This window comes from Danio aesculapii, chromosome 3 (assembly GCF_903798145.1).
Source record: "Danio aesculapii chromosome 3, fDanAes4.1, whole genome shotgun sequence".
Classification (NCBI taxonomy): Eukaryota; Metazoa; Chordata; class Actinopteri; order Cypriniformes; family Danionidae; genus Danio; species Danio aesculapii.
In genome coordinates, this window is record NC_079437.1 from 12745582 (window position 1) to 12770581 (window position 25000).

Below are 25000 nucleotides of genomic sequence, written 5' to 3' on the forward strand. Positions count from 1 at the left end.
AAAAGACGATAAACATTAAACAGAGATGCAGTTAGTCAAGAAATCTGGATGATGAGTTGTACGTACAGATTTGTCATAAATATACAGGTTATATGGTGGTGTGTACAAGTGCGAACGGAGAAAGTATTGTATATTGATATAAGGGGCTGTATACAAGTGCGTATGAGAAGGTATTGCACATTTATTCCACAGTAGGGGAATATTTAACTGTTCAAAAGGTAGACAGCCTGAGGATAGAAACTTTTCCTGTGTCTGTTTTTTTTTGTGCTTGGTGCTCTGTACCACCGACTAGATGGTAATAGTTCAGGTAGTGTGCTGGGTGCGAGGCATCCAGAGTGATTTTGCGAGCCCTTTTACTCACTCTGGAAGAGTACAGTTCCTGAAGTGTAGAAAGTGTATCTTTTGTGTTCAACAAAAGGTGGTTTGAAACCATTCAATGGTAAGGACATTTTTTTATTTTGGGGTGAACAATCCCTTCAAGGATGTGTTTTCTTTTAACTTGAATAGTTTTGTTTAAGGCACTATCATTTGTCCATAAATCATTCACTGGCTCTGAATGCAGCTCGCTATACAGTATCTGCCGGCAGATCTTGTGTTCAGCTAACAAACATCTCTTTGTGGAGCATTCCAAAGAAGCACAAAATCACTTTCAAGCTTTAACATGTAATACTACACGCTGGAGTAAAGGAGTCTTTGGCAATTTTAAAGAAATATCTTGGAGTGTACTCACACTAGGCTATCCGAAATGTGCCCAGGCACGTTTGACTCCCATTTCCCAGTTTGTTTGACAAGTGTGAGTGCTCCAAATCGGGCCCAAGTGCAGTTCAGTTGGCCCTGGCCCGGTTGGAAGAGGTGTGCCAGAGCACATTTTGGTTGGGCTTTGATGCTGTATGCTTGTAGTGTGAAGGCTGATTTATACTTCTGCGTCAAGCATATGCTACGGCGCAGCCTACGCATGGACGCGTAGCCCTTGCCGCCGGTGTCGCTGATGCACACCTCTCAAAAAAGGTAACTACATGTCGCAACAACGCGTAGCGCAAGCTCTGTGATTGGTCGGTTGGTAGAAACTCAACCTGGATGATGGAAGGAGGTGTGGGCCGGAGGATTTTCATCCGGGACACCAACAATAGGCGCTAATTCATAATCACGCCCCCACAAGAGCAAGCTCCTGATTGGTTAACGCGGTGCGAATGTCCGCTGAAGTTCAGATTTTTCAACTTGAGCGATTCTTCCAACACTAACACTTGACAAATGAACCGGGAAATGCACCTGGGTACGGTTCAGATGCACTCTAAGTGCAAAGCGCAGCTGAGCGTGAAACTGAAGACCCAACATCACTTGACTATTTCATATGGATTTATTAATCATTACTACTTTTTAATGAACACAAACTGTTATAGTTTATTAAAGATGCAAATCCCTCATGTCATGTCAGCTGCACCTTCAGCAAACCTCCTAATACGTGCCTCCAATGAACATTTATGAGCATCAAAAGTGGTGGATCTGTTCAGAAAAAGATTTGACTGTGCACCTTTGCGTATCAAATTACTTAAAATAGAACAAAACAGTATATAACCAAAGCAATCTCCATTGTACGGAGCGAGAGCACTTATCTTCTGTTAAACTGAAGTCACATTGCAACAGTAAAGTGACACTGACAAGAGAGTTGAGGATCCAAACGCAGGTTTATTTAGCAGAGGGATGATCAGGCAAGCAATGGTCAACACAGGGGCAAACAGATGTACACAGGCAGTCCAGAGTCGAAGTCAAATAAACAGGCAGATGGTCAAAAGGCAGGCAACGTGAACGAACAAAACAAAGCAAGGTTCAAAAACATGTAAGGCAAGACAAGGAAACCGCGACGTAATGTTCACTAACAGTTGAACAAGACTCAGCAATGAGTGTCTCAAAGTGAGCCATATATGTATATATATATATATATATATATATATATATATATATATATATATATATATATATATATATATATATATATATATATATATATATATATGTGTGTATGTATATATGTATGTATATATGTATATGCATGTATATGTGTGCGTGCGTGCGTGCGTGCATGTGTAATCAGTACTTGAGCAGCATCAGCTCTGTGTTTGCAATCAGTCAGGATCAGGAACCGGGTGTGTGCATGACTGGGTCTTGTAGTCCATAATGGTGGAATTGTAGACCATTAGCGATCCGTGTATATACCAGCAATCTGCAGCCGCTAGATCGCTGATAATCATAACACACATCATCAATGACTTAAATGTGCTCCGGTTCGGAAGGCAAAAAATGCATTAAGAAAGCAGGCCAAGGGGGAGAAGGGAGACAATCACGCTTGGGCATGGTTCAAGACAACTGTGCCTAGTCTGAGTACACCCTTAGGATGCATATAGAGTTTTAGGCAAAGTTTTTAGCCCTCCTGTGAAAATGAATGTTTTTTTTTTTTTATCTTTCCCAAGAGATTTTATTTTCAACACAATTTTAAACAATAGTGTTAATGACTTTAATGGCTTCATTTAGTCTTTGTCAAGAAGACAGTGCATAATATTTTACTAGTTATTTTGCAATATACTTGTTTTCATCTTAAATGGCAATTTAAAGATTTAAAGTCCACATGAACCGGATGTTGTGATAAATTTTTTTTCATATTGTGACACAGTTCCTAGAGAAACAGAATATTAAATGAGAAAACTGTGGGCGTGGCTTGTTTTTTCTATTGCGAGTTGATTAATTTTGGTGTAAAGTAGGCATTTTATTTAGAAAGATCAGAAAAAGGGTTTGGGAAAGACTTATTACAACCTAACAGATGCCTCCTCCTTAACATTTCTGTTTGTTGTCAAAACTGTCAGCCACGATCAGTACCTCAGACAGACGTAATCTGACAATTTAACTGAAAACAAACAAGAAGTGCATTTTCAGATTTTAATTCTAGATCACAAGAGCAAACTTTTTTGTAATGACTCACAAAGATGAACTGTTCGCCACCATTCAAGCAATGTGACCTAACAAAATCAGGTTTCATTTGATTTCATTTGTACTTTAAGTAGGTTAATTAGGCAGGTCATTGAAAAACAGTGGATTGATCTGTAGAGATTGGAGAAATAGTAGATTCTAAAGCCATACTGCAGAGAAGTGGTGTGTCTGTACTGTACCGAAGCAGAATTAGTCATGGTAAAGAGCTGTTACTCATCTCAAGCGAGTCCAACGAGATCAGAAATAATGAGGTTCTGCTGTTGGCATTTGAGAACGGTGAAAACGAGGAACTTTTAGCAGCTCAGGATTGAAAATCTCGAGGAGGCTTTGCAAGAGTAGGCGCATGTTTCACCGCACTCGCTTTTCAACCAAATGGAGCTTCAGCCGTGCCAAATGAATTCGGCTGGTGGATGTTTTACAGAAAAGCTGCAGTGTGTTTAAAGAAATAGTTCACGAAAAACAACACAAATTCTGACTTTATTTACACAGTTTTCACTTGTCTACAGAACACATGCAATCAAAACTAACCATATTGATTTTATTAGCTCACATTGTTAGTTTACAAGAGTTCACACTTAGCTGATGATTGATAATAAAGCTTGCTTGGCATGCTGTTCTGGGAGAGAGCCCTGAGCTTATAAGTTCCTCGAGCCCTGGGTTTCCTCCGGTTAGCAGGGCGAGAGGGGAGTTTGAGCTCAGGTAAATCTCGATGAACTCCCTGACTTGTTAATGGCTAATGACAGATTATAGAGATAGCTATACTGCTTACTAAGAGACCAACAATGCTTAAAAGAGCTAGTGCCAATTTGGTATGGTCAAATTACTTATATCGTGTGTTTTTAGACTGTGGGAGGATAGATAGATAGATAGGGGAACCCGGGGGAAACCCACGCCAGCACAGCGAGAACATGCAAACTCCGCACAGAGATGTTGACTGGATCAGTAAGGACTTTCAACTAGTGACATTCTTGCTGTAAGGCAATGGTGCTAATCACTGGGTTGCTGTGTCGCCCAGTCTAGAAGGAGGATAGTGAGTTAGGAATCATCTGATTGGTGAATCATGTGTTAGCTAATGCGGGACCAGCTGTGGACAATCATAAGTACGTGCTCCTCTCGAAATTAGTTTAGAAATAAACTTCACTTGTGGTAAACAATTCATCTGTTCATGTCATTAAAAAAAAATGGTTTGCTCTTGTAATCTAAAATCTGAAAATGCACTTCCTGTTTGTTTTCAGTTAAATTGTCAGATTACGTGATTTTGAGGTATTAAGTACTAACATACTTAACCACGCCTCTCCAACTGCCAGTTTTGAAAGCAAACAGAGATGGTGAGGAGGAGGTGTCTGTTAGCTTTTCCCCATCTTTCTGAATGAAATGTCTACTTTACTATATCCGATCTTCTTGCAATAAAAAAAAACAAGCCACGCCCACTGTTCTCTCATTTACTATCACGTTTCTCTAGGAACTGCGTCACAATACGGCAAAAAAATGGTCGCTGTCTCCGGTTCATGGGGACTTTAAAGGTTTAAGAAACCCTTGACTATTTTTTTTTTTGAGATTTTAACAGATTTGTGTGTGTTGAACATCAGTTAAGACAACGTTAGCACCTGTCAGCTTTAATTGTGTGGAAAACAGGATAATTTGGAGCTTTTGTCAGCTAATTTCATCTTCCGGGTTTAAAATTATTTTTGGGGCGGAATTAAAATCGGTGACGCAGCGCGAATCTGCCTGTCCAGAGATGATGTGTCGGGTTTCTCATTATTGTTCATAGCGGAGTTTTCTTATCCTGTGAGAAGACCCTGCTTCTTAATTATTCGACACAGCACGTGCTTCCCGAAAGCAAGGCAAACCTGCCAAGCTGTGAGACCTGGGCTGTGCACGGCAAGCAGTATTTAACCATCCACGAAGGGTCTTATGTGTTTGTTTCCATGATCCACAAGGTTTGTTTCATGTTTTTCTCCATGGTGCTGTCAGGGTTGGTTTGCAGCAAGCATTTTTGTCAGGAGAGCTGTACAAGAATTGGAGAATGGCAGACTTTGTCTTTTATCAGTTGAGTTTGTTACCATTCAGACACATCGCCTCTATCCGTGCTGCTGTGTTCGCCTATGTTTAAAATCGTCCTGATTACCAGCAGGGCTAATGGTTGGAATAGACATGGCAAGAGACCTGCTGCATTGCTATCCACTGTGTCTGCATTCAGACCCGGGGACTTAGGAGGAGAGGAGTCCTCCTCATTTATAGTGTTTATATAAACATGTATGTCTTTATAATGATATAACAAATTGTGGTTATGTGTATATGAAATTACGAATAACATATGTAGCAGGGCATTACATTACTTACTGTTTATTTCTTTGCATTTTAACTTTGTAAACTATAACATCATGAGTCTCCTCACGGTTTGTGTCTCACGTTGTGAGCCAACTGACAATAGTTGTTCGCTCCCCTCTTTTTCCCCTGCTCTGCCGGCCACGCCCACTCCTCCCTCTGCTCATAGAGCTCCACGCCCATTATGTAGCATTTCTTGAAAAAATTCTGAGGTAGACTTGACCTGAAAGAGGGCACTTTAAAACCTATTTCGCTTTCTTTTCTTCTGTTGAACACAAAGGAAGATATTTTGAAAAATGCTGTAACCGTTGACTTCCACAGTAATTGTTTGTATAATACAGTAGTCAATGGTTACCGGTTTTCAGCTTTCTTCAGAATATCTTCTTTTGTGCTCAATTGAAGAAAAAAGCTCATAAATGTTTAAAAGCACTTGAGGGAGAATTAATAGTGAGTAAATGATCGTTTGTGAATGATCTCTTATGTTTGTGTGTGTTTTTTCCTCAGATTCTGGCTGGCGAGGTGATGGTGTTTTTCATGAGGGCGGAGGGCACGCAGGAAAAGACCATCGTCACAGCGGACTGCTGTTACTTCAACCCTCTGCTGAGGCGCATCATTCGCTTCCTCGGTACGCTACATCCACATTCAGTAGAGATTCACACAAGATCCTCACCATGTTGAGCTGACGATCAACCTTTCAGGAGAGCCTGTAAATCTAGAATAAGTATTTCAGGGTTTGGATCACATTATAAACGCATCAGAAGCGTTAAAGTCTTTTGAATGCTGCAAATTGTGATTGCTGAAAGATGTCGTCAACCTTTTACGGTTTATATTTATAAAATACTCCTGTAGTTTTACAAATCCAATTTAAGCATATTAATATTCTAGGCTTTTTCTAAATGATTGCAAGTTTATAAAGAATGGCATGTGTATGTTGGCGCTAATAGCCTAATGGTTGGTGCATCAACACATAGCACGAAGTGCTCGTGGTGACCCGAGTTCGATTCCTACCTTGAGGTCCTTTGCCAATCCGATCCCTATCTTTGCTCTCCACATTTTCCTATCTGTAAATCTCCACTGTCCTATCAATAAAGCTGAAAACCTTTATATATATAAATATATAAAGAATGGCATGCAGAATAAATAGGCATTTAAATTTACTTATGGCCACTTATTGAATTGTACCAGTTTTAAAAAAAGTTTATTTTAATTGTAATCCATTTATGAATAATAATGTAAAAGCCAACATTAAAAGTATTTTTTATGTTAAAAAAAGATTTTCTTTTTTCTTTTGCGTATCTTTTCTTTTGTTTCATTTTATTTATAATTATATTATTATTATTATTATTATTATTATTATTATTATTATTATTTTATAATTTGTATTACTATTTTTATTCTTTTAAATATGGTGGGTATTATTCTTGAAAAAAAAAGAATATACAAAGATATTGGTATATTTCTATTATTTTATTTATTTATTTGTGTTCTTTATTTTATTTTATCTTCAAATCATGGCAATATTATAAGTTATGTTATTCTTCATTTATTTCATTTATTTATAGTTGACAAATTTAACTTTATTTATTATTACAAATAAATATGAGGTGAAGTATTACAAATATATTTCATTTTAAATAGACAGATATGGCCTCTGTATCACACTAGCCCCATTGTTAGATAGATAGATAGATAGATAGATAGATAGATAGATAGATAGATAGATAGATAGATAGATAGATAGATAGATAGATAGATAGATAGATAGATAGATAGATAGATAGATAGATAGATAGATAGATAGATAGATAGATAGATAGATAGATAGATAGATAGATAGATAGATAGATAGATAGATAGATGGATAGATATTACAGACAGTCAGGTTGGTAGGTGGATGGATGGATGGATGGATGGATGGATGGATGGATGGATAGATAGATAGATAGATAGATAGATAGATAGATAGATAGATAGATAGATAGATAGATAGATAGATAGATAGATAGATAGATAGATAGATAGATAGATAGATAGATAGATAGATAGATAGATAGATAGATAGATAGATAGATAGATAGATATGACAGACAGACAGACAGACAGACAGACAGACAGGTAGGTAGGTAGGTGGATGGATGGATGGATAGATGGATGGATGGATGGACAGATACACAGGCATGGATGGATTGATGGATGGACAGATAGATAGATAGATAGATAGATAGATAGATAGATAGATAGATAGATAGATAGATAGATAGATAGATAGATAGATAGATAGATAGATAGATATTACAGACAGACAGGTAGGTAGGTAGGTAGATGGATGGATGGATGGATGGATGGATGGATGGATGGATGGATGGATGGATGGATGGATGGACAGATACACAGGCATGGATGGATTGATGGATGGACGGATAGATAGATAGATAGATAGATAGATAGATAGATAGATAGATAGATAGATAGATAGATAGATAGATAGATAGATAGATAGATAGATAGATAGATAGATATTACAGACAGTCAGGTTGGTAGGTAGATGGATGGATGGATGGATGGATGGATGGATGGATGGATGGATGGATGGATGGATGGATGGATAGATAGATAGATAGATAGATAGATAGATAGATAGATAGATAGATAGATAGATAGATAGATAGATAGATAGATAGATAGATAGATAGATAGATAGATAGATAGATAGATAGATAGATATGTATTACAGACAGACAGGTAGGTAGGTGGATGGATGGATGGATGGATGGATGTGTGCATGTTTTACCTGTGTTTGTAAAGCCTTTCATCTCTGCTGCTCTTTCAGGTGTCTACACCTTTGGTGTCTTCACCACTACCATCTTTGCAAATGCTGGACAGGTAGTGACAGGAAACCAGACGCCTCACTTCCTGTCGGCGTGCAGACCAAACTACACAGCACTGGGCTGCCATTCAAACCTCCAGTACATCACCGAACGCAAAGCCTGCACCGGAAACCCCCTTATAGTGGCGTCTGCCAGGAAATCCTTCCCCTCCAAGGACGCAGCTCTCAGTGTTTACTCTGCAGTGTACACTGTGGTGAGTTTAGTGAACCTACAGCTGTTTCAATATCTGAGAGTGCTCACTTGTAGATGAACTGACACATAAACAAAAGAGCGCAGCTATGAGCCTGCTGTCTCACAAACACGAATGAATGTGTGCTAGTGTAACAGATCTGCTTTTTACTATCAAAGACGACACCAAGAGCTGCTTTCCACTATTTTATTCACTCCTGCAGAAGACAATTAAACACAAATATATTATCTATAGTGCACGTCTGACCCCCTCATCAATACTCAGCAGCATTGTATGGTCAGAATAATTCTTTTCTCTGTAATATATGTGAGGACATTTGATCAATTTACAATTTATCCACAAGTACACATAATCTCTTATAATTTGTGACACTTTCAGAAAGGATAGATTCAAATATACAAAACATACATATTTTTCTTTATCACTTGAAACCAGGGAAGTTGCTAAACATAAAGCTTCACTGGGACACAGCTCCCCCTCAAAAAAAAATAAAATAAAATAAAATTGTGTATGTATATATATATATGAAAACGGTATTTTGCTGTTTATTTTCGCTGTAAATGTACAGGATTTTTTTACAGTGTAGGTAGGTGGATGGATGGATGGATGGATGGATGGATAGATAGATAGGTGGATGGATGGATGGATGGATGGATGGATGGATGGATGGACAGATACACAGGCATAGATGGATGGATGGATGGATGGATGGATGGATGGATAGATAGATAGATAGATAGATAGATAGATAGATAGATAGATAGATAGATAGATAGATAGATAGATAGATAGATTGATAGATAGATAGATAGATAGATAGATAGATAGATAGATAGATAGATTGATAGATTGATAGATAGATAGATAGATAGATAGATAGATAGATAGATAGATAGATAGATAGATAGATAGATAGATAGATAGATAGACAGATTAGATAGATTAGATAGATTAGATAGATTAAACACAAATATATTATCTATAGTGCACGTCTGACCCCCTCATCAATACTCAGCAGCATTGTATGGTCAGAATAATTCTTTTCTCTGTAATATATGTGAGGACATTTGATCAATTTACAATTTATCCACAAGTACACATAATCTCTTATAATTTGTGACACTTTCAGAAAGGATAGATTCAAATATACAAAACATACATATTTTTCTTTATCACTTGAAACCAGGGAAGTTGCTAAACATAAAGCTTCACTGGGACACAGCTCCCCCTCAAAAAAAAATAAAATAAAATAAAATTGTGTATGTATATATATATATGAAAACGGTATTTTGCTGTTTATTTTCGCTGTAAATGTACAGGATTTTTTTACAGTGTAGGTAGGTGGATGGATGGATGGATGGATGGATGGATAGATAGATAGGTGGATGGATGGATGGATGGATGGATGGATGGATGGATGGATGGATGGATGGATGGATGGACAGATACACAGGCATAGATGGATGGATGGATGGATGGATGGATGGATGGATGGATAGATAGATAGATAGATAGATAGATAGATAGATAGATAGATAGATAGATAGATAGATAGATAGATAGATTGATAGATAGATAGATAGATAGATAGATAGATAGATAGATAGATAGATAGATAGATAGATAGATAGATAGATAGATAGATAGATAGATAGATAGACAGATTAGATAGATTAGATAGATTAAACACAAATATATTATCTATAGTGCACGTCTGACCCCCTCATCAATACTCAGCAGCATTGTATGGTCAGAATAATTCTTTTCTCTGTAATATATGTGAGGACATTTGATCAATTTACAATTTATCCACAAGTACACATAATCTCTTATAATTTGTGACACTTTCAGAAAGGATACATTCAAATATACAAAATATACATATTTTTCTTTATCACTTGAAACCAGGGAAGTTGCTAAACATAAAGCTTCACTGGGACACAGCTCCCCCTCAAAAAAAAAAAAAAAAATAAAATAAAATTGTGTATGTATATATATATATATATATATAACAGTATTATTGTTATTAAATAAATAACAGAAATTAATCCTAAATTTAACTTGAAAACAATCTAAAAGACAGAACTGGAGTGGTGCTAAGATAATTTAAGAAATCTTTTGCATGAATATTAATTTAATTTGAATAAAATTCTCTAGACAGTTCTATAGAATAATCTTAGACCCGACTCATGGCTGAGATTTATTAAATCTTACCTCCCTGACTCATCATCGCTCCTTTCTGCTTCATGCAGGAGCCATACTTAGTCTAAATAAGATCACCGTCATATTATTTTAACTTTATTTTTGTCGACTTGCAAAACTCACTGCGTGCCGACACCTCCGCATAAAACACCGTTATGGCGGTTTCACAACGCATGAGCGACGCATGAGCAACGCAGCTATTTTCGGCGCCGCATGCATGTTCACAATGCACCGGGAGCAGAGCAGCTTGTCAAGCAGGAACTCTGCGTGAGGCGTGCGGGTGTGCTTTTTCTGTACATGCTCGGTTTTGTTTATGAGTAAACTACATTGCTTTCACCTGCGTTGGTTCGGTTGCACGTAGAGAATAACGTCTTTATTCAGGAATTACCACTCTTTACCACTCTATATTCACCTGACAGAAACATGCTCTACCAGTTCAGCCTGGTTTACTCTTAAGGAGAACATCAACAATGAACTTAAGCTGAAATTGTGGTCATTGGTGATTCATTTAAAGTGGCTATTAGCAAGTTGTAGAGTCAAAAAGAATCATATACTGGCTGAAGCAAAACTGAACATTATTTACTACTTTATTACATTTGATTACTACAGTCTGTAGCTTTTATAAAGTTTTATTTTAAAAAATCAACATTGAAAGTTATAAGAGTACAGATAAAGGTCCCAGATTGCAAGTTGAACGTGTAAATAAATGGAAAATATTGTCTGTCAGTTCTTATTTGTTTAGAGAATATTGTATTGTTGAATATAAACGATTCATCTGTGAACAAAAACAATGCGGCAATATTTATTTTTCAGATGTGATTTTATCTTCAGCACTGTCTCTGTGCTTGCAGATGTACGTGACGCTGGTGTTCAGGACTAAAGGGACGAGACTGACCAAACCCACACTCAGTCTGACTCTGCTGTGTCTGGCCATGTTGGTGGGTGTTGTGAGAGTGGCTGAATACCGAAACCACTGGTCAGACATCCTCGCCGGATTCTTCACCGGTGGAGCCATCGCTGTCTTTCTGGTGAGAGCCTGATTAAAAACACTGACATGACATGATAAATGATTGCATAGGCATTTAAGCAAATACCTTGGACCACAAAAAAAAATTAATTAATTGAGATTTATGCATCACCCAAAGATAAATAAAGAATTGATGTATGTTAGGATTGGTTCATATATGTCAGACACGCAACAATTTGACAATCGATTTCAGCTTTTGAGAATTTTTTGAGTGGAAAAAGAATAAATTATAGAGAAAAATCAACTTGCCTAAATAAAGTGCTTGTCAGGGCACATTACTAATCAAAAATTAAGCTTTGATATACTTACAGTTTTTTTTAATCAAATAAATGCATTACTGTCACAGTCACCAGCTACACCTCGTATCAGCCACTTACCTGGGTGTAATGATTTTAAACGGCCTCCTGGTCATCGGGAAGAAGGAGGCAGAGAACTGACAAAATGTAAAGAATTTATTAAAGAAAAAACAAACAAACAGACGACAGCTTCTCACAGAGACTGCCGTCGAACTGAAAACAAACACAACGTAAACGTGTCCAGGCCTGGAGTTCGTTCTTCATATGTGGAGTACTCAGTTAGCTGGATTTGGTTATTGACGATTTGACACGATCCAGGATCGTTTCGTTCTTCAAAACTCATGCAGGAGTTGTTGTCATAGCAACAGTTCTGGTAGCTCAAACCTGTTCAGGCGCAGGCTCATTTCATATAAACAGGATTAGATTGGGTCAGTTCAAGCAAAGATACTGAAAGTATATACTGAATTCTGATATTTACTTACAGTAGCGGTTATATACACTTGGGAAAATAGTAAAAAAAATGTAACTATATATATATAAAGTTTAAAAATACATATTAATAAAACTTGTGCAATCTGCACTCCGAAATAAAAGTACAAAGACTGCCACCTGCTGGTGGGTCAAAGAGAAAATTTATTGAAATGGACTTTTTAGATACATACATGTGTATGATAATAGACATGCACAATATTAGACTTTTTTTTTTAAAGGGATAATACATTTATGCAGTCATGGACATGGTTTGACAGCTTATATGATGGTGATTTGATGCTTCACAAAATTTGCAAACACCTTTACCAACATCAAAATGCTTTTGTGATGCAAAATTGATTTAAACATCAGATATTCTTTACACTGATTAACAAACCGGCTACTATAACAAAGAAAATCCGCTCTAACTGTAAAACTAAATAAATTGCTAAATAGTCTTGACAGATGAAAGTGTAAAGCTTGCAGCTCACAACAAAGTTGAAAAGTTTTTGCGTATCATAGTTAACAAACCGTTTCCTATAAATTTTATGTAATTCATGAATAATCGAATATTAATCAGATGATGTCATTACGTTGCTGTGCCATCTGCCAATCGTTGCATTGCTGATCATGATTTCAGAATCGATAGATCTGTCCTTCACTACACATGCAGCGATTTCAGATCAGTTCATCCAGACATTTTAATCTGATTCGCAAACTTCTTTGAAGAACCAAATTTGCCTGAGATCAGTTATCAAGATTAAAAGATCCAGGATCTGGCAAATCATCTTAGATCATTTAAGCGAGATATGAAGAACGGACCCCAGGACCTCTCTCGTCCTCCTCTGTTGTTACTCCTCCTCTTATAATCCAGAGCTTCTCCATGGGACTCGAGGCCGGCGTGCGCCACAGGTGCTTCTCGTTCTACCTCTACCTTGTTTCGTTCCCACGGTTCTCTGCCCCGCCTCCCTTGCCACACTAGCGTTGTTGCTATAGCAGGGATACAGCTGCAGCTGGAAGTTAATGAGAATTATTTATATAATTTATTAAATTACCTAAGGGCCGCAGGGTAGGTAGCACAATCGCCTCACAGCAAGAAGGTTACTGGTTCAAGCCCCGGCTGGGTCAGTTGGCATCTCTGTGTGTAGTTTGCATGTTCTCCCCATGTTCGTGTGGGTTTCCTCCGGGTGCTCCGGTTTCCCCCACCAGTACAAAGACATGTGGTGCAGGTGAATTGAATAAGCTAAATTGCCCGTAGCTAAATTGCCCGTAGCGTATGTGAGTGTGTGCAAGAGTGTATGGATGTTTCCCAGTGATAGGTTGCAGCTGGAAGGGCATCCGCTGTGTAAAACATATGCTGGATAAGTTGGTGGTTTATTCTGCTGTGGGAACCCCAGATTAACAAAGGGACCAAGTCGAAAAGAAAATAAATAAATTTAAGTAGTTAAAACAGCACTTGGAAAATATTTTTAAAACAATACACTGAAGGAAATGACTTTTTGGTATAGTAAAATCTAATAAGTTTACTCTCAGAATTTTAAAATTGTAATATTAAGTGTCAACGATAGCTAGAAATTAAGTAAATATTTAATATTTACACATTTACTTGATGTAATAATCTAAATGAGTGGACAGGTTAAAACATTAATATTTATTTCTTGCAATATTTAAATATTTTCTAATCATTGTAATATTGAGTACTTTTTAAAAATGCATATGTCTGTGTAGTTTCCAGCTTGTTTTGCAAGGGATTAAATTAAGAGGAGAATATTTTAGAATAAACCAATCTTAGGTGTTTAAATTTGAGAGAAAGACTTGTCAGGGTTTAATATCTATTAAATTAAAGTTTAGGAAGAGTTTGGAGTACGTTTTTAAGTTTTAAGGTTACCACCTTGCAGAAGAGTAGCACTGATGCTTTGGGTCTTGGCTTTTTTTTAACAGCATTAATGTTTGACGCTTCACTCAGAGAGCTATAGCTGTGCTAACACTATCTCTGAGATCAGTAAGCATTGTTAAAGTAAATTATGCTTCTGGGTTCAATTTTCTTCAAATAAAATAAAATGAAATAACACATTTCAAATCAGTGGAAATGTGTGCCATAATTAAATAAGTTAAACCAAATGTAATAATTTGTAACTACTAAGATTTATTTAAATTGATTAAAGCAATGTTCCTTTTGCTAAAACAAGAACATGATTAATTAAAAAAATATATAGACTCAAAATTAAAGATAATCAATTAACTTTTATTTAATTCATTCAAGAGTGTTAGGTTAAATATTAAAGGGCACCTATGATGAAAAATCCACTTTTCAAGCTGTTTAGACAGACATGTGTGTAGGTATAGTGTATAGACCGTCATATTGGGGTGATATAAACACACCCAGTCCTTTTTTTTCCAATTTAACAACATAAAAATGGTGGACCGATTGGAGCGGTTTTGAAACCAACCACAAATTGACGTAGGAGTGCGGTCCCCCCGCCCACCAATATAGAGTGGAGGAACTATGACGTCAATTTGTATGCAAAACCCCAGAACCCCATTTTAGCAGTTCCGGTTCCCTCATCCCAAAGTCAATGGGTTTTTGAATGGGATTTCAGTAAAATCGCTGAAATAGGGTTCGTGGCTAACACAAACTCAAGATACTTCCACGTTTTGTTCTACGACATAAACCACATCAGTTACATCACACTATTGATTTTTTTAATCGGTTATGCTTCTTTAAAAAGACGGTTGCTTTCAAGTTACTAAACTGGACTACAGGCGGTGTCTGAGGCATTATACGTCATCGAGCTGAACTCGTCTGGAGCGCAGCTCACTTGTGTTGAGCATTTGGATTTATCTGTTATTTAGGTGTTTTCATGAATAGTATTTTATAGTTTGTAGTGTTTTTCTAATTGGGATTTCATATTGTGTGTAGATAATGCCTTCACTTGTAAAGGCTGTAGAGACAGACTAATTTGTTTATCATTTATTTTAATTAAACGATATTATAAAGATATTGCTTACCAGAGCAGCCTGTCTCTTTCCTGCTCTCAGTAATGCAAACGTGTGAATAAATGTGTAAGAAACACTCACATATTAACTGTCATTTTAACATGATCAAGTAATTTTTCGACGTTTTTTTTCTTCATCTGAACACATTTAACTCCATCATAACTGCAATATTTACACTCCTCCATAAAATGTATAGCAGATGTGACTATGGGCTGATTTTCGCTGTACTTCGTGACATAAAAAGAATACTGAATGTTGTTCTCTATCCATGATGGAACTTGCAGGCGTATAGACTTGTCCCTCACGCCTCATTTCTGTCGTTTGTTAAGGTAAGCTGTGTGCACGCGAGCGATACACTTATTTAAATATGTCTTATGATAATATTATGTAGGCACATTTATGCATGGTTTTAAAACTTTTACAACAACCGTAAAGCAAAACATGTATTTCCCACGTAAAAATGATCCAAAAGGCACATAGGTCTATGTGTATTTATTTATTTGTTTATAATATATAGCGTGCATTATAATATAATAAACAGAGAGATTAACTCTTTGTCATAAACCATATTTTTAAAAATAAGCTAGAAAAGTTGTCTGTAGCAGGGTGGTGCTGACGTCACAGGCAAGCGCCCCGAGGGCACTGTAGTCCGTTTATAGCCTAATGTTAGCTTTTCAATTCTTGCATTTGCATTTAAGATCCAAAAGTGCTCAAAGTTGAAGTTTCATGTCAGGATTATGCTGCTGGACAAAACATGTAAGTGTAATGAACAGTATTTGAACACAGAGCTTATTATTTGCAATCTTCGAAAAGCCTATGGGAAAATCCTATATGGATTTTATAGAGGGAACCAGTTTTATGCTAGCAGCCGATTCGCCTACAAAGTGACGTCATAGTTCCTCCACTCTATTGATTGAAAGGCACGCATTACCACTTCCTCAGTTTGTTGTTTCACATCCGCCATTTTCAGTGTGTGAGTCAAAGCGATGTCACCAAAGAAACACCCTTGCTCTATTTTTGGATGTAAGGCTCATTGGCCTCAACACAAGAGCTTTCATCGTCTTCCTGCGAATGAGCAACAGAGATTTTACATTTAGCGGCCATTTGCGCTGAACACGCAGTAAATGCAACGTATCAAGATTCGGGCTATTAAAAACAGCTGACCCACAAGTCTTTCAGCACTCTCTCCGAAAACACTTGATTGATCTCGGCTGGCGGATCAACATTCATCACATGATCGCTCTCATCGACGCCATTGTTTGAAACTTTAGGTGGGTTTGCAAACCTGTGTACTTTTCTCTGCGTCTTCCTTAAACTTCAGCCGTTTGCATTTCCTGCGGTCACTGAAGCTCCTTATCATCTCAACTATGTGCGGCTGGAAAGTGCGAGCGTGTTGCCTCACATACGCATCCCTCCATTGGAAATAACGGACTTGCTTTAGTTATAGCCTGTGGCTCAAAAATATGTGTATCCATCTCCCTTCTATAAAAAATTAAAACTGTCACTAAAACTCTGTTTCCTTTTGAAAATACAATTAAAATTACCTTTTTATTGTATATTTTTACAGAAAAATGTTTTAACCAATGCGTGTGTGCGGCGCTGTGGACTAACTTGAATCGCGACACCAATAAAGGGCATGCCACTTGCATTTCTAACGTAACCTTGCACCATAAAATTCAAGCAATGTTCATGAGTGGTGAAAAGAAATAAATTCTATAAACTGTCCTTTATTAATACATGGACTAGCTCAACATGTGATGCTTCATATATATCCCTAATGGCTCTTTAAAAAAATGCATTTGCCGAAAAAATCCAAAATGGCTCTTTGCTGAAAAAAGGTCCCTGACCCCTGCGATATAAGATCATTTACTTACAATTTGTTTATGCAAATTGTTACAAGGATTATTTAAAGTAAATCTTAAGAGTTCTTTTTTTCAGTGTAATTTTGACTTCAACTTACTAAAAATATGAAGTAAAATTTTGTGTAAATGCAACAAATTTGTTGATTAAACTGATTTAAAAAAATAGTCAAACATGTGTTGTCATGACTGTTTTTCATATCATTATTTACATTGTACTAAAATCCAAACAATCCATCATTTCCTCCACTACTGCTTTTCTTTTTTCCCTCTCTCTCTGTCTTCTCTCTCTCTCCATCTCTTCAGGTGACATGCGTGATCAACAACTTCCAGCAGACAAAGCCTCCTCCCCCGGCGGTGCGAGTCCAGCGGCCTGAGTCTGTTCTGGGCATGCCCATGGTGGCGCTGCCCTGCGTAGAGAGTCCACTTGAAAAGTTAAGTGGCACTCAGGTAAGGGGTGGGAGCGGGTTAGTAGCAGGGATGCACACATAAAGGGATGGATTACGACCCACCCTGTCCTTCTGTTTTTGACCCAGTGGACCCTAATGTGACTCCCAAGACCCACCCAGCCCTCCTTCTCCTCCTCCCTTTACTAGCATGTCCAACCTGCACAACCCAAACACCAACCACAACACCCTGCAATTCTGGAGGACTGACCGGCCCTTTGCTTGTCCTTGAAGAGAGACGTTACTGTTATGATAGAGCCACTGAGAAGCGTTTAGAGATTATTATGTCACTGATTGCTCAAAGGGCTGATTGGAGGTTAACATCTTTATAAAAGTGGACTGTGTAGCATGTGGAGCTTCAGAAAATATGGAGTTCCCCCCCCACTCCACTCTCGGTGTGAGTTTCCCCTTTGAAAGCCATGCTCATCCTCCTCACTTTTGAAAATACTTTGTTTTTTTAGTTCCTCTCTTCCTCACCTCGATCATACAAGTCATCCCCTTTTTCTGCCTCAATCTTATATTTTATTTTAGTGATGCACTGAAATTTCTGCAGTTTTCACTTTGTTTTTTCTCCTGAAATGACTTTGGAGGGCGGAAGTCACAAACCGAAATGGTGTTGTTTCAATGAGTTATCTTATTTAATGGCGTGTTTTGTCTGTGTTAATGTCTGATTTGTGTACACTGTGTTACAGAAACTTATTTTGACCTTGGAATAGGAAAAGTAACGAACAAATTCCAACTTTTTGGATTTTTTCATCTTACAAATGTGACTTTTTCCTGCAATTCTTCGTCTGAAGTACGAGATAAACTCTGAATTGTGGTAAGAAGTCACATTTGTGAGTTTATATGTAGCATTTGCATGTTTATTTCTATAAACTTGCAGTTCAGAGTCGTCTATATTGCAGTTGCAAGCTTAAACAGAATTTCATAAATATTTATTTTAACCATGCTAATTCACACCTATCTAAATTTTAATTTCTGCTAAATAATAAATAGTTCCAAATTTTTCATTAAAATTCACTTTGTTAATTTTTTCAGCATCAAAGGTAGCAATACAAAGATCAAGGCTCCATAATGTGATACAAAAGCATGTAAATACATGAATCATGAGCTACAGGCAGCTGTTTATTAACAGATATTGTTTACAGTGCAGTGTATTGCACATTAGGTGTACACTCTTAGAAATATGCAGTGCTTAGCATAATTGAGTTCAGCCCATTTTGAAAATGAATATTTTTATCCAATTCTCAGTGAATATGGGTGTATTTTGGTACATTTAAACAAAACAGATTTATTAAACAGATATATTTATTAAAATTATATTTTAGTCACCAAACCTATTTAGAAATTGAAAGATGCAATTAAATATCAAGCTTAATATTGCAAAATAAAATTACAACCTACAAAATTTCAACTAAATTTGATTTATTTATTTTTATTTTTATTTTTTTTTTGCTTCTCTTGATTTTTCCTCTTTTTTAATTTGTATTTTAATATTTTTTTATAACATTAAGTTTGGGTGCACTAGTTTTTGAACCGTTATTATAAGTTATTTTGTTAGATAGGCTCCAGATTTGGCTTCAGTACTGACTAATCTAATGTATATGCACAAATATAAAATAGGATGGCTTTCTATTAAAAGTATGAATTTAAAGGAGAGATTTGTGAGGGGTGTATTTATATCTGCTGAGCACTGTAGGCACAAAAGCAGTCACTGGAGGGGTATCTTATACCAATACACTGGAAAAACGCTTTCATTCATCCAATTAAAAGAATTAGGGTGATGGTTAACATCTAAATGTTGTCACTTGACCCAATGAAAAATAAATAATTTGCCTTAAACAATATTTTTTATCTCCATGAGAACAATTTCATATAATTCGAGCCTCAGCTGGATCAGTTGCCGTTTCTGTTTGGAGTTTGCATGTTCTCCCTCCATTCGCGTGGATTTCCTCCGGGTGCTTCGGTTTCCCCCACAGTCCAAAGACATGCGGTACAGGTGAATTGGTTAGGCTAAATTGTCCGTGTATGAGTGTGAATGAGTGTGTGTGGATGTTTCCCAGAGATGGGTTGCAGCTGGAAGGGCATCCGCTGCGTAAAACATATGCTGGTTAAATTGGCGGTTCATTCCGCTGTGGCGACCCTGGATGAATAAAGGGATTAAGCCGACAAGAAAACGAATGAATGAATGATGAGCGTAAAATATATTCCTTGAAAAATAAAACAAATAATATTAAACTGAAATGAAAGATACATTTTTAATTGAATGAACTGTCCTTCACAACAAGTTGAAGAAGAAACTTAGTTCTGTTCTCAAATATGTAATGTACAATGTAAAAGAAATTAGTCAATTAGGAGTTATAAGACCTTGATCTCTGCTCTGTCAAAGTTTGGTGTTAATTTTAACACTGCAATTTAACAAAGTGACTTTTATTGAGATTTTTATAATCTGAAAGAATATTTTGTATAAGAAATTATACATCGAATCAAGTGCCTAAAATAACAGATAAAGTACTTGTCAGTTAATTACCAGGTTTTTGCGTCGTAATTTATGACATCATCCCAGACGATATATCAAATGTCAATAACAAAATGTCAATAAACTTATTTAAACTTTTTAACATAAAACGTTGTTGAGGAAACGTCAAGATCGTCAAGGAAATCATACTTCATAGGCAAGGCAAGTTTATTTAAATAGCACAATTCATACACAGTGGCAATTCAAAGTGCTTTACATAAACTGGAATAAAAGAGACACATATAAATAAAATAGAAACAAATAATATGAAAACAGTGTAAAGACAGTTTTTCCATATTCCAAAACTCCGGTGTATCATATTTTATTATTTTACTCTGGGACTTCCCCATTCTGGTGATCACCCCCCCCCCTCTGTGGACTTTTTTGGTACCTATTAATCTATTGGACGTCCCCAACAGATTCGATTTTTTACCTACAATCAAAAAGTTAAGCTTTACAGCTCTATTACCTGCAATTTCAACTTCCTTCTGGAAGTAAATCACCCTTATTCCACCCCCTGCTGGGAGTAGATGGCTTTAGTTAGCCAAACGTAATAAAAGGTCTTGATCTCAGCCAGACGCCAGGGACTTTAACCCCCCTGCCCGGCAACAGTTATCTCTGGCTAGTCATCGTCTCGGTTTTCACTTATATTAATTACACTGCTATGTCATACGAAACATCATACGTCAAGGAAATGTATGATATAATTCAAAAGCATAGAAATAAATGAATCCCAAAATACAGAAAACTTGATTTACACATACTCTTTACAGCGTATAAGCTGCCTTAGTTTATTTAATACATACATATACACTTTTTAGGCGCATTGGTTATTAAATCTATTTATTTAATTGGTTGATTCTAAAAAAAACATCAGTTTTTGGCTAAATGAAGGCTTTCAGTTCTCCTCTTACAAATTAATTTCGGTGCATCACTAATTTTATTCTATCCGAACACAGTTTCCACTTCAAGTCTTGGTTTCTCATCCTTTCTCTCTCTCTCTCTTTCTCTCTTTCCCCTCACACTCTCTCTCTCCCCCCCTTACAGACTCCAAGGGGATCTCCATTCACTGAGATCACATGACCATCAGCCTCATCGGTTCCCCGTCCCCCCCGATGTCCTCATACCGTCTCGCTCCATTTCCAGCGAAGTCTAGACCAGCCGTCCCAGCACGCGCACCACTGCGCCGCCCACTCCGCCGGACGCTCCGCCAACCTGCAGCGCTCCTACTCCACGCAGGTCTAGATTTCCACACCTCCAACCCCTCATCCTCCATACTCCTCCATGCCGATAGGGCCTCCACAAACCGCTCAAACAAGCACTTTTAGAGAGCCAAGATCTCCAACGCCAGAGACCACGGGCAGGCGTTCCGGTCTTGCCGGAGAGTTTGTTTGGACTGTGGGTGGATGCGCACCTGCTCAGACATCTCGAAACCAACCCGACCTACTTCCTGGGGAACCGATGAAGAAATCTCGATCAGCTTTTGGCTGAATCGCAAAAAACTCGATTTTTACTGACAGTGTCAAATGCATTCGTTCTTATGTACTGTAAATACATTGTGCTTCTTGTTCAAAGCATGTTGTTTTGAGTCACTTTTTAGTTTTTATTGTCTAACACATTCTCACTCCCGACTAGTCACATATTGATGCTCAATCAGGACCCCTTCTTGTCAATTTGTGATGCTTTGGGAAGCCCTCCGGTGTCAATTTACAGTACGCAGTGTCCTCCAATGATTTTGGTTGCATTAAACACTTTGCATGTACAGTTGTGACAGATTGAGCACTACCACCATGTGTGACGCCGCCGCAGGACAAAGGGATTAGTAAAATGTTTTTAGGTGTAACAGCAGTTTGCAACAGTGCCGCCAGGGCGCACATTGGCACAGGATGCGAACAGAAAAAAGACAGAAATAAACTGTAGGTGGAATTTACAGTTTTAACCCAAAAATTACCAGTCTGTCAGATGAAGAAGAGCCGGAGTCAGAGATTCAAGAAAGTTTACTGAAGATAGTTTGCAGAAGCCAGCTTTGATGCTCACAATGAGTTTGTAGGCCGCACTGCTTACAATGTTAAAAACATCAACAATTATACTCTCACATAACGTCATTTAGGCCCAATTCTACCTCTTAGCCCTTCCCTTTACCCCTACCCCTCGTTTTGCGCATTCATGTCGAGGGGTAGGGGTGTCCCAATTCTCTTTAACTTGAAGGCGTAGGGATAAGGGGAATGGGTGAATACCCCTTCGAACAAAGATTTTTCAGGACCACACTCAAAACCAAGGGGTAAGAAAATTTTGCAGAATACACCAACCACAAAGGCAGTATTGCTGAACCCGGAAGTAAGGAGATCCACAAATTAGTCTTTTTTGTCATTATTACGAATTTTTACAACAAACAACCACATGTTTTAATATATTCATAACCGTGTTCGTCTTTTACCGTCATGCTTTTTATAAAAAAAACGCTAAAATAAAAACCGCTAAATTTCGCGACTTATAATTAGGCCCACACGGAATCTGCGTGCACAGATTTTCCACAGATTTCCGCAGATTTTTAGCCCATTATTAATTCTGTTTATTTACTTGTGTAAACGTGTTTAAATCTATATTCAGTTTTTAAAATAAGTACAGTATTATTATTGACTAATATGAAAATGTTCATCTGATTTATGTACAATGCAGTTTGTTTGTAAAGTAATATTTTTTCTCTTTTAGTAGATATATTATAGGAGAGACTTACTTTGTTTATCAAATAAAGTGGATCTAATTGGATTTGCATTTTAAACATTAAATACAAGTTAAAAAGATATGATTTTTTATTTCGTATATTAAGGTTTTTAGTTTATAAGGTTTTAGTTTTTAGCATGATACTCCCAAAATAATTCCGCAGAAATCCGCAGATTTTTACCAAAATTTTCAGCAGAAATAGCAAAAAACGTCCGCAGATTCCGTCTGGCTCTACCTATAATCCATAATAATAACTCCTGTATAGCAGTCCCACAACATTCTGACACTTGATGACACTCGAATACCCTGTCTGAAAAATCTAGTGACTGAGAATGAGCTTTTTACAGTGTCTGCTATAATGTTAGTGTTGTTTACGTAGATGAATATGGCCACTGTGTAAATGCGCAGTATAGTTAATCTCATTGCCACATTAGATCGTTATGATAACAAAAAATATGCCTTCAGTAATTTCCTGAAGATAAATACCAAAAAATAAAGCAACTAGAATAACTAGAGCAGTCGCAATCGTCTGATCTCATATGAAGCAAGAGATCGCGATGACTTACGATGACGTATGCAGGTGCTGTAGTGGGGTTCCAATTCTTAGGGGTAAATTTTAAAGCCCTTCTCCTTAACCCTCAGTTTTAAGGGCCAAAGGGAAGGGGTAGGGGTACCAAAATAGAATTGGGATTGGGCCTAACTGTGTCACACATATAGGTGTTTTAACCTGATCGGAAAATTTCCACATGTGTGCGTGCGTACAATTCTGAACGATATCTCAATATCTCTAGCATACAAACGTCAGACAGCCACTAGGCTAATTAGAGCTGACCCCAGGCCTGTGAAATGCTCCACAAAGAAAAAGAACACGCACACTCACAGTACAATCCGTTTCTTACCCAAGGCTGAGTGTACTCTCAGCTGTCTTATCAAAACTGGTTAAAAACTGGTACAATCTACATCCAAACTGGCAGCTTGGATATAAAGGAATTCACTTTAAAAGATTTACCATATAAAATGGCATATAACTCAGAAAACAGTCCAGGTCCACTCAGGTCTCCATGACCTCTGACCTAGCATGGTAGATCCTAAGAAAACAAATCATTTGGCTTACAGAAAAGCAATCACACACAAAGTATTCCAGTTTTACTCTGTAGTAGGATGACACTAGGGTCATCAAATAATCTAGGCCATTAAACGTTCAATTTTATTAATAATCATAAAGACGTGTTACTCCATCCTGGAGCGGACATCCATCAGAAAACCCACGCCATCAATACAGTACATCTCCCTCTCATAGCCTCCTCCTTAGAGCATTCCACCTCCCATGCAGGAATCACCTGTTCAGCTCAGAACGAGAGTGTAGGTGTAGGATCGGTTGGAATAGATAAATGTAAATGCTTATGAATACCTTGGATTTTACTACAGTCATCGGTGGTGTAATGTAACATATCTTATATGTAAAAAAACTACAGTAATTGGGTATCTTGTTTATATTACTATTGCTATAGGACTATATGAATGAGTTGGTCAGTTGTGAACTTTTGACATTTTTGCAACACAGTGCTGTCCCACAATTTAACCAGCAGAGGTCCTCATTGAGATCTGATTTGGAAAGCTTTGAGTAAGGAACCTTTTCCCGATACAATTGAGTTGAACAGTTGACTGGTTCAGAAAGCTTCATTTCACCATCACTAACTGCACGTAGCAACGACGCATAGCGCAAGCTCTGTGATTGTTCGGCTTGCTAGTTGTGATGAGTATGGGCAATGCTGAGAGCCGCACAAGCCCGATGGAGCGAGTGTTTACAAGTGTCGAATCCCATGAAGGAGCTCTAGATGGAAACTTTTGTTTTGTGTTTACCTTATGATTAAAGTAACACGTCCACCCGTTCCAGCCTCTGAATGAGCGAGTTTTAGCTACTTGTACATTAAGGTAACATTCAGAAAAAACAAAACACTCCTAAAGAAACTTGACACAGAGGAACACAACAACCTACTGCCAGCTAACGTTTCGCAAGTGTTATTGCAGAGCAACACAAACAGCACGCAGAAGTATAAATACTACACACA

General features: G+C 37.4%; 1 protein-coding gene across 1 annotated transcript in view; it reads left to right on the forward strand.

Moving 5' to 3' along the window:
• plppr2a (phospholipid phosphatase related 2a) overlaps nucleotides 1–21916 on the forward strand; it is a 74050-nt gene extending 52134 nt beyond the window's left edge. Inside the window, exons 4-8 of the mRNA XM_056453165.1 lie at nucleotides 5815–5935; nucleotides 8141–8391; nucleotides 11442–11618; nucleotides 17547–17674; nucleotides 21252–21916. Of these exons, the coding sequence (XP_056309140.1) occupies nucleotides 5815–5935; nucleotides 8141–8391; nucleotides 11442–11618; nucleotides 17547–17674; nucleotides 21252–21360 (786 nt within the window). The 3' untranslated portion in view covers nucleotides 21361–21916. The remainder of the gene's footprint in view (nucleotides 1–5814; nucleotides 5936–8140; nucleotides 8392–11441; nucleotides 11619–17546; nucleotides 17675–21251) is intronic.
• The last annotated feature ends 3084 nt before the right edge of the window (nucleotides 21917–25000 follow it).